Source organism: Brienomyrus brachyistius, unplaced genomic scaffold, assembly GCF_023856365.1.
Source record: "Brienomyrus brachyistius isolate T26 unplaced genomic scaffold, BBRACH_0.4 scaffold59, whole genome shotgun sequence".
In the NCBI taxonomy this organism is placed as follows: Eukaryota; Metazoa; Chordata; class Actinopteri; order Osteoglossiformes; family Mormyridae; genus Brienomyrus; species Brienomyrus brachyistius.
In genome coordinates, this window is record NW_026042334.1 from 304464 (window position 1) to 315118 (window position 10655).

General features: G+C 46.2%; 1 protein-coding gene and 1 long non-coding RNA gene across 5 annotated transcripts in view; one reads left to right on the plus strand and one right to left on the minus strand.

The window, feature by feature from the left end:
- The window catches only part of kirrel3b (kirre like nephrin family adhesion molecule 3b), a 146631-nt gene extending 140608 nt beyond the window's left edge, over positions 1 to 6023 (plus strand). For 2 of the 4 annotated variants that reach the window (XM_049001574.1, XM_049001575.1), the window contains exons 13-16: positions 89 to 172; positions 435 to 544; positions 1193 to 1279; positions 3949 to 6023. In XM_049001574.1, coding sequence (XP_048857531.1) covers positions 89 to 172; positions 435 to 544; positions 1193 to 1279; positions 3949 to 4485 — 818 coding nt within the window. In that variant the 3' untranslated portion in view covers positions 4486 to 6023. The remainder of the gene's footprint in view (positions 1 to 88; positions 173 to 434; positions 545 to 1192; positions 1280 to 3948) is intronic. The other 2 variants (XM_049001576.1, XM_049001577.1) reach the window with 1 other exon arrangement.
- Positions 16 to 8524, minus strand: LOC125725032 (uncharacterized). Its single transcript, XR_007387287.1, has 3 exons — positions 8234 to 8524; positions 7771 to 7860; positions 16 to 128 (listed from the first exon to the last, which is right to left on the minus strand). It is a non-coding gene; the product is annotated as an uncharacterized LOC125725032 (long non-coding RNA).
- Between the last annotated feature and the right edge of the window lie 2131 nt (positions 8525 to 10655).

A 10655-nucleotide genomic window follows, 5' to 3' on the forward strand; every position in this document is an offset into this window, starting at 1 on the left:
TAGGAGAGATAGCTGCTGCTGTCGTTTAATGTCTCAGGCGTGCGTGGATCCATACTGGCGTTCAGCATGTTGTTGTTGTACACCACAGAAGACGCTCACCTGGTTATGTCCTCTGTGCCCGTCTCCATCTGTGCTCACCAGAGAGAACATTCCAGCAAAAATAATACAGAAAGTAAGATTTCGTTATATGACAGTCATAAACACATTTCCCAATGAGCCACCGGGACAGTGGAATTGCCTGTGAATGTCCTTTCTCTCGAGAGAAGGCAGAGCCGGGTCTTCTCGCCCCGCACTGATTGGTTAATGGACGCTCGGCGCCCCCTTCCTGGCTGAGGGGACCCGGAGCGTCGCTGTACCGAGGCTGCATGGCTGAAGTGTAATACAACGCTACCGCACTTGCCCATCGGTTTTAATCGACGGCGTCTCTCTGCCAGATCTTAAGGGAGTGGTATCAGCCAAGAACGACATCCGCGTGGAGATCGTTCACAAGGAGCAGAACACGGCCCGGGAGAATGAGGAGCACGCCACTATCAAGCAGCTCATGGTGAGCGAGCACCAGCCGTGCCTGCTCAAGCTAATGATCACCATCGCCTCCCTGCCACCCCCCCTGACCACCCCCCCCATTCCCAACTGCAAATAACTACCGATAATCGCCCCATCCATGGGGCTAATAATAACAGCTGTTGCCTCAGGACATGGGTGCGATTGCATCCGCAGGGCCTGATTTGTGGAAGATGGTGCGACCGGGCCTATATTTAGGCACGTGGCCGTCGCATTTTCCTGGAGGGATGCCGCTCTGGGCCCAGCCGCAACTGCAGCGTTGGCACTGCAGGGCTCTGTCCCAAATCGCTACTGCCGCTGTAGCTGTATGACATTTCGGAGACTGCCTGGTGATGGAATATTTAACCTAAGGCCCTTTGTAATACTTCTGCTGAGTCTGAGTGCATGTTTTAGTATCAAAGATTAGACATATAAGACTTTATGAGGAAAACATACATTTTTATCAACTACATCCTGCTAAAGCAGGTCAGGAATAAGCAGCAGTCGCCCTCTAGCAGCGTCCTATTTTCTTGGGCGTCGGGAAGCATTTCACGTTTATCTGCAAGAAGCAGAAATTACACTGACACAAAGTGAAACGACAACAGCTGAGGCCCCGTAACCCGGCAACGCTGCCATCTTACCCCCGGCACAGATCGAACGCGGAGAGTTCCAGCAGGAGTCGGTGCTGAAACAGCTGGAGGTGCTACCAGAGGAAGAGAAGGAGTACCAGCACATCAAGGTGGGTAGCGGGGAGCGCGGGGGCCGCGGGGTGAGAGGGGTCGCTCGCTCGTAACCCGCCTGTACGCCGCAATTATGCAGGTTTGGGCCTGCAGGGCACCCAAACTCACATTGTGTCAATCTTCCTGTTTCTCTGTTTATACAGAGTTCTTGGATATGCAGTTATACAATAACTGAATATGAATTATGTGTCTGTGTGTGTGTGTGTGTGTGTGTATATATATATATATATATATGAGAGAGAGAGGGAGGGAGAGGAAGGCATGGTTGTCTGTCAACAGGTCAGAAGGGAAATGCATTTTTGTACATATTTTCTCATTTTCTGATTGCATGATAATAACGACATGGTCATAGCATGAGGTGCTGCATTCGACGTCGAGCATGCACACAGACATGCACACAGACATGCACACAGACATGCACACAGACTCGCCATAAATCTCAAAAACAATAATAAACCCAATCTTTTTCATAGGAATTAATTTTTTTTTCATGTCTAACAAGACCAATTCGGGTGACGGTTAAAGCCGATTCTCACCCGGTTTAAAACCATGTTGTTTATGGTAACAATCCTTAGTCACGTGTGAATAATGCAGCGTTACTGTTGCTCTTTTCAAATGAAGATTCGCCATGTCTGCAATTAAATATAAGGTTTTAATTTTCCGAGTCGATCTATTCAACCAAATCCAATAATTTCACATTCACTGATATAATTGCTTTTTTTTCCCATACTCATGCTGATCAATTGCAATGGAAAAACCACTTAAACCAAATGAAAAGACGATGAATCCATGAAAATATTACTGTAGGCATCTCTGCATAAAGGGAAGAGGAAGAATCACAGCTAGCGGAGAGACAAGGCCAGGAGACATACATGCAGAAAGCTGGTGGCTTTGTTAGCGGGAGTATAATCTAAATAAAACACTAAGAGCCAATAGAACCAAAATAGTGAAAAACTGGCATTTGGGGGAACGGTATTCCATCCAGAGTGTCCCCTTGTGATTCCTAGGATTGGCTCCAGACCCGTCTTCGACCTGAATACTGAATATATCAGACATGGATGCATGGGTGGATGGATAGATGTTATTTAAGGAGTTCATTAATATGACATTTAGCGGATGCTTGTAATTTAGGGTAGATATTTCTAACTAGAGCACATTGTTTGGAGGAAGCAAACGCAATCGTACTTTTAATGGTAAAAATAGTGCTGTAGCAGAGCTGGAAAGTCTGAGAGCCATGTTACGCTTTTAGTCTGCATCTATATTCACGCAGCTTAATTTTTATACAGGATATCAGACATTCTAGTGGAGATGTTTTCCAGCAAGTCGGAAATAAACAGTGGTGAAACAACTAAAAAAAAAAGAATCAGCTCTTCTGGATAATTGGTTACATAGTGTCTCGTAAATAGCTCTAGTATTTTAATTCTAAAGCGGTACGGTTTAGTGGTGGCATCGAGAAAGAGGCAGATCTGCAGGTTTTCAGTTACTGGGGGTTTAAAAAGGGAAATGAAGGGGGAGGGGGAGGTTCTTTATTTAAAATACCATTGTTTCATATTCAGGTCAGACGTTGACATCACTCAGAGTTTGCAGAGCTGTATTCCCATCTATTTTAAGATTAAAAACCTCCGCACTGTGAGAGACATATTCTAGGATGAGTGAGAGACCACTGCAAAGGCACAATATTGGGTTTACTTAACTGCAAGACCGCAAATCCCCGGGTATGACCATTTATTATTTAAGAGTGAAAAAAAAATGACAATACTGTTGAAATCCATTACTCACTGTGAACAGCACAGTGCCTGGACGACGATGATGATGATGACTATTATTATTATTATTTATTATTATTATTATTATTATTATTATTATTATTCAGGCACAGAATTTTTTTTATTTATTTTTTATTCTTGATACATTAGTGCCTCAGTAATCAGAATGCTATTTTTCTGTGCACTGAGGGAGTGAGAGTCTGACTGACTCGATATGCTTGCTCTCAAACAAGTCAACCTGCAGTAATGAGAGGGAGAAATTAATTTCTTTATTTGCGGATTAATTCGTGACGGAGCTGAAAGCGAAGCGTCCAGCTAACTTTTCGCCAGGCGCGGACTATCCAGCTGCTGCCACATAAGCGAATCGTCAGAGTAATTAATTAGCTGGTGGCCGTCCTGCCTGCAGTCTCACTGGCGCTTCGCACCTCAGCACCACGTCTGCTACACTTTTTCCTGGGTAGTGCTTGTTGCATCTTGCTGCTCGAGTCGCTTTCCATTTCAGGTGTTAATTAATGCCAGTTTGACCCCACGTGGCCCCTCAGTTTTCTAGCGAATAAATGCATAGGAAATAAGGAATTGTGTTTTTCTTTTTCTGTGGCTAAATTTCTCAGATTGTCTGCTCTGCAGACTCGTCGTGCTTTGCCTGGGAATCTAATTTTATATGCAGCGGAGACTCGCTGAATATCAGCTCTTCTTTATTTGCTCTTATTTAGCGGTAAATTGCAAAACTTTCTTCTAAAGCCCTGCATATTTTAAGGAGACAACTTTTATCCTTCGTCCCTCGTTACCTGTTGTGTTTCATGCTTCAGAAGCTACAGAATTGACTGATGTTGACTCTGCAGTAGCTAATCCTAAAACCATCAAATTCACAGACTCAGACTTTCTTCTTCTTCCCCGGACAGGACCCGACGAATGGCTACTACAGCGTAAACACCTTCAAGGAGCACCACTCTACCCCCACCATCACCCTGGCGGGGAACCAGACCACTGAGATGCGGAATGTCAACAGCGCTACCACGGGAAAGCAGAGGGTACCCACTGGAATGTCCTTCACCAACATCTACTCCACACTGGGTGCTGGTCCCAACCGTCTCTATGATTACAGCCAGCGGTTCGTCCTGGGTGTGGGAAGCAGCTCCATCGAGTTGTGCGAGCGGGAATTCCAGAGGGGCTCACTCAGCGACTCCAGTTCCTTTCTGGACACGCAGTGTGACAGTGGCATCAGCAGTTACTGCAAGCAGGACAGCTACGTGCAGTTTGACAAGGATAGCAAGACCTCAGCCTCCTCATCCTCACACTACTCGCAGTCCTCCTCCCAGAACTCCGACCTCACGCGGGCCGCTGCAGAAACGCATGCAGACCCACGTGTAGCCCCCACCTCCACCCCAGGACAGCAGGTGGCGACAGAGGGCCGTAAGACCAGGAAGAAATTCCTGTAGGCTGGACAGTGGGGCCCACACCCAAGCACAGTTCATAAGCCTGTGTGTGCCTGTGGGCTCGGAGCCATTCAGTTAATAATTTGGGCATCTTCGAATATTTTTCTGCTGCAGCGCACTTGATGAGGCCATCTTTGGCGTGGTGACGGACCACATGAATGCTTACATTCCATGACAATGTGATTCTGTGACAGATAATCGACACAATTCACATGGCTAACCCGACGGTGGAGTTGGTTGGTTTGTCAAACAAAAAGAAAACCTTGTTGCTCTCTGCAACAGAATATCATGGTTTCACTGAATCCTAAAAGTATGACAATCGAGAGATAATGTCTAGCGAGATGAAATCACTCAGTATTATGGTCTGTCTGTATTTATTCCAGCTCTCAAACCTCTCCATTGTACCTTGTAAAAGAGTCTATCTCTCTTGAATATCTAAGCACAAAAGTGTTTGTGAATTTGTCGATACATCTCATTTTGCCAGAAAGGAGACTTCTGGTTTGACTCGCCGGAGTGGGCAGAATCAAACCGCGAATGTTCGCCACGCAAACCTTGCCTAGAGACTTTCCAAATGAATAAATAACAGTTCTCTGTTTTCACGGTTCCAATTCTCAGAGTCCCTGAGATAAGGACGAGGGAGATTTCCGCCGGAAAAATAAAGCACTGTTTTGCAGTTGCCACTCGGAGATAAAGAAACTTCCGTATGCATCCCTCGTCTCTTTTCCTATTCAATTCACTCTTCTTTTATTTTTATTTGCCTTTTTTTTTTAGAATTTTACCAGAAAATTATATGACATTTTGCTGTGTGTGTTTTTTTTTTTCTTTTTGCCTTGAGTTTGGGACTATTCACATGCAATTCTCAAGGTGCAGTAATGGACAAGGGGTGCGAGTGGGGAGTTTGTGGATACCCCCCGCCCCCCTACAGTAAAAAGATGCAACCCACCCACGCGGCATGTTACACCTCAGCACGGAGTTCTTCCGGGAGCAGGTGGCGCCGTAGAGTCAGACCTCTGGTAGAACTATCGTGTGTATTTACCCATGGAATGTGAAGTCTGTTTTAAACTCCTGTGGGTCATTAGATGTGTCTGCAGCGTACCCGTGTTAGCGAACCTTCATGTCACGTGGCTTCCCTCATGTATAGTCAGCCATGTTGTTTACACTGGAGTTTCTGTAAATCCAGCATTTTTACCTACTGTGATGAATGGAAGAATGGATGGAAATACGTGTATATATCTATATATATGTGTGTTTTTTTTTCCACTGTTCTGCCTCCTGCTCACAAAGCTGTCTTGGGAATGTGTTCACTGAGCCACAAACTACCATGTGGCTGTGTAACACAAGCTAAAGTGTGACAATTAACCTTCAGTGTTATGTTGGGTTTTGGGTTCGCTTTCGCAAAAACCACAGAGACAAAAGACAGACGCAAGCTGGCACCGGCGACTGGATGCGCGCACAGAACTGGAAACGCGTAGCAGGTTTGGGAGAAACCTTGCGATGCACCTTAACCGATCCGACACGATAAACAGAGGCAGAGATTTCAGGTCCAGAAAGTACAGATCCAGTCCAGGATTTTGTTTCAACCAACCAGTTGAGCGCTCTGTGACTTGTGATTCTTTATGCTCGACTGGTTGGTTGAAACAAAATCCTGGACTGGATCTGTACTTTCTGGACCTGAAATCTCCACCTCTGACGATAAAGCAGCAGGAAGTTCATCTGCACACTCATCTATACCAACAGGTGACCCAAGAAAGGTGGGAGTGTAGTTATATCAGAGAGTGGAGAATGGATCAGTCAGTTGGGCCCAATGATGTTACATCATAGAGAGACAGGTCACTGTATTCAGCTATTGAGTTCTTAATAATCAAGTTGATTCAAGTGGGCTTTATTGTCATACCAGCCATAGCCCAGTGAAAGTGGCATGAAATAATGTTCCCCAGTGTTGCAAGTGACAAGGAGAGATTTTCACCACCATTTGTTCCACTACAAGCGACCAGATTAAAACTCCTCCCACACTGGCCTCACACACCAAACTAGACCTCGTACAAAATTAGTTACATTACAGCATATTTTCAATGACCATTTAAGAGTCAGCCTCCACAAATACAAACTGTACACAGTGTTCCACTTATCCAAACAGACAATCAAGTGGGCTTGAACATAAGCTTATGTTTTAAAAAAAAAAAATTTGAAGAACGGAAATTAAAGGAGACGTAAGAAACTCATCGACAATTAACTCCACGCTACAGGGAATTAGAAACACTGGATCGCTATGGGATGAAGTTTTCAATTTCCAGTCCTGCAAACCTGCAAAAATTTCACAATCGACACAAAACACTGCCATCCTCCTGTTTAGCTACTCTCCCTTTTTCAGCTGCGAATGTGAAGTGTAAGGCTAAAGGTCTCGGAGATAGTTAGAGGGCATGATTTTGGAGAGAGAAAAAGGCGAAGGCAGGGGGGGGGGGGGGGGGGTCATTCTACGGCCGCCTGTCACCAGGTGTGGGGACGTGACGATCTGCCGAGTCCTCCGCTTTGAGGGACACATACGACCGACGAGCGAGGTGACTCCCCTAAGCACTTTATAAAATACATTTGAGTCATTTCAATGGGTTTTATCCTGGAATTGCAGTGTGAGACTTGAAGCTGTTTAATGGGCACACGTCCATCTGTAACACGGAACATGAAAGGTCTGTTTCAATGCTGATAACTCAAATACACCCATGAACCACTGTATATAAATCACTAATGCTCTCTGTATGGATATTTTTTTAGCAGTTTTGTATTTTAGGCAGAAATGAATCATCCCCTCATTACAATTGTACAGACAATCAGACATAATTTTTCATAATTATTCATCTCCCGCTATGCCTGTCTTTGCTAGCAGGTGATTTTTTTTTTCTGTAAAGATTTCAGTTTCGTTTTTTTTTTTTCATTAAATCAGTCCCCTGGGCCTCGATTCCACATTTGGGATTCTGGGTTTGTTCTCATCTTGTTACTGTCTCAGCCCCCTCCTCGACTGGGTACGTGTACTTTAAGTGCATCATGTTCATAAGCATTTCAATGGGAGTTTTGGCTAAAATAAGAATAATTTTTTTAAATAATTTTATTCTTGACCACCCCCCCCCCAACCACCCATCAAAAATTCCAAATATTGAAATTCTACTCTGACCCTCCCAGAAGAAGCGCAAACATTGGCAAGTCTGCCGCACGTCCGTGATACAGAAAAAGGCCACAGATAGTTAGTGACATTCAGACATTCGCCTCCGCACTTGTTCTCCCAAAAATGCATACCAGCGTCGTATTGATGTTCCGTCCTGTCAGGAAGACATGAAGACATCGGAGACAGAGTTGTTCCTCCTCTCTACGAACAGATGCGTCTCACTGTTGTAACCCAGCATGCACCGGGTTTGTTGTGGAGGGGGAGAAGGCCGACATATTTGAAAAGATCAATTTCCTGTCTCTTTTTTTTTTCTTCCCAGAAGTAGCAGGCTGGGCTTCCCTTAAAAAGATTCCGGAACGCACCTTCTCCCGCGGCTGTCTCTGTGTCTGATGTAATTCTGCTCGGCTGCACTGATCTAAATGTAACTCGGCTTCAGGCTCTCCAAGTTGCCGCGGCGAACGCGGGCCATTAATAATTGATGCCCCATGTTTGATGGGCCTCTGTGAGCCAGCAGCCACTACGCTCCCCCCCCCCCCCCTCCACCACACCCCACCCCCAACACCACCCCAGCGCTCCAAAGGAATCAAAGCCGACCTGGAAGACAGCACCGATTCCAGTCTGTCCCGCGACGGATGAGCGGTTTGTTCGACACCAGCTGCTCGCACGTCGCCGTGCCAACGCAAGAGAGAGAGCGGAGCCCAGCGGATGTGTAAACGTGGCCTGGTGCGACGCCGCCTCACACTCACTCACTCCCGCTCCGCCTACAAATTGACACAGATTGTGGATTCTGGTTGAGGTCCCCTCACTGCGAACCACCAACAGCGGGTCCTCCTGCTGCCAAGGACCCCCTGCCTTGTGCTTTTTGTTTTCACATGAGGTAATCGATCGATCGATCGTCATGATATTCGCCGAAATGAGGTGCAGCAGTACCGAAAATGCCAGAAGCCGTCTGACGGTTCCCTTCTCTCCCAATCGATATCTTGTTAGTCCTTCGGTAACTACAGTGCTACGATAAACACAGGAAGAGGTGCAAACGTCAATATTTACCAAATCAAAACATATATTCTGTAACGTGACTGAAAAGTAAAGAACGATGACGTCAGTTGTGCCGTTATTTCCACGCAGCGTCCCTGTATTTACGGTGGAAAAGTTATGAATAATTTGTGTTTTACCTGTGACTCTGTGAACCTATGACGCTTTTGCTCTGTAAAACATAAGGAAAAAAAGTTAACCAAAAACAAAATTCTCTGTTGTTGTTTCTACACGCCTGACTTGTGTGTGAGTGTCAGGTGTGTTTTCTGTGTGGGTCTGAAGGCTGGTATGTCTGTGTGTGTTTTATAATTACCCTTGCTACAGACTCTCTCTGGAGCTTCCTGAACACCATACCTCGGGTAGAGAGAATGGATGGTCCAAGAGATGGATCCAGAAAGATTTAGAGTGACAGCGATGTCACCACCAGCACCCTTCCCCCCCCCGCCCCCCCCCCCCCCCCCACAGTTACCCCACGGTGACACATGCACCCAAGCAGTGATTGACCCCTGACCTCCACCTGCTAATATTTCTCATTACAAGATATATTATTGCTGACATTGCAAGATAATAAGCATTTAATAAGATATTGAGATGACTCTTCTATTCAGAATTACTTGCAATTTATTAGTTATTTTACAGTAGGGGGAGAACTCCCAGCAAAATGCTTAAGAGTATCACAGCACCTACATGATGCTTAAAAGAGCAATGCTGGGATCAGAGGCCCACAGCTGTAACCAGTAGGTTACCTGTTGTGTTCAGCAGTCCTTAGTCACTAATGGGTCTGCTCCAGACCCAACAGACAGACATCCCATTAGGTGCCAGCCTGGCTCTCAGGTTTCCCCCGACAGTCTCTAACCCGCAGGGAGTCGGAGACCCCGTCACGTCTCCGCGGTGACAGCATGTCGGGCTGACGGATCACATTCGCCGGGCCATTTCGAAAGCACGCGAAAATCAATCCGGCTGAAACGAGGATCTGGGGCGGCGATGAGAACGTTCCACATTCTCAGACCTTTGCATCGAAACTGTCGCGTCTGGGCCGGACCACATGTTGTTTTGGCAACTTCTGCCAAAAGCGAGATCAAACTTCTCTAATGGGAAAGCGGGATGAAGGCAGATTGTTATCCGTCTGATTAAATGCCTTTTTCTTCTCGAACATGTCATCCATTCCCATAGTTGTGAAAAAGCTCCAAACGAAATCACACATTATTGTGTATTTTTCTGTATGAATGCTTAAGACAGGTTATTCTGTAGCCAATTATGTTGCTTGATAATTGGATTCGAAATCCAATTTGACAACAGCAGACAATAGAGCGGGGAGACGGTAATCGACGTTTGATGCCGTGAAATGCTCCCTTTTAGAATAATCTAAATGCAGCTATTGTAGCACACAGAAGTTTCGTGTGGGCAGTGAGGGAGGGGGGATGATGTCAAAATCAGGTGATCTCTGAGGCAGCTTGTCTGCATCGCCAAGCATGAATGGGATTGCAATCAGCTGATGATGTCTCCCTGTAAATGACAACACGCCCGTAGAAGGCCTCGCCCCATCCAGTCCCGCATAATGAGGTCCACATCGCTCTTCGTTCACCAGAGTCTCAGCGGCACACGATTTTGCTCGGCTCCAAAGCTTTTGTTGAGTTCCCACTTCAACATTTTATTTCGTTCACCTTTCTACCGCTGCTGGTACCCAAGTTCTCAAATCACGTCTGGCAGGATGCGTTGGACTGATCGTTTTCCGATGGTAATTAGCTAAATTGGATCTACCGCGCGCAGGTGCTCGCCACGCAGACATGTAGAGGAGCGGCTTTGCTAAACGCTAAAGGGCTAGCGCCTCCTTCCTGCCGCCGCTTTCATGCGACACGGAGCCCCACTGCCCCCGGGCCACGGCGCTCGTTCGCGAAGCCTTTCAACGCTGTGGCCGCGGCGTATTTGCCTGTAAAATTCCTCCCCCGCCATCATTTGTTCAAAAACAGCTGTTTCAGAAGAG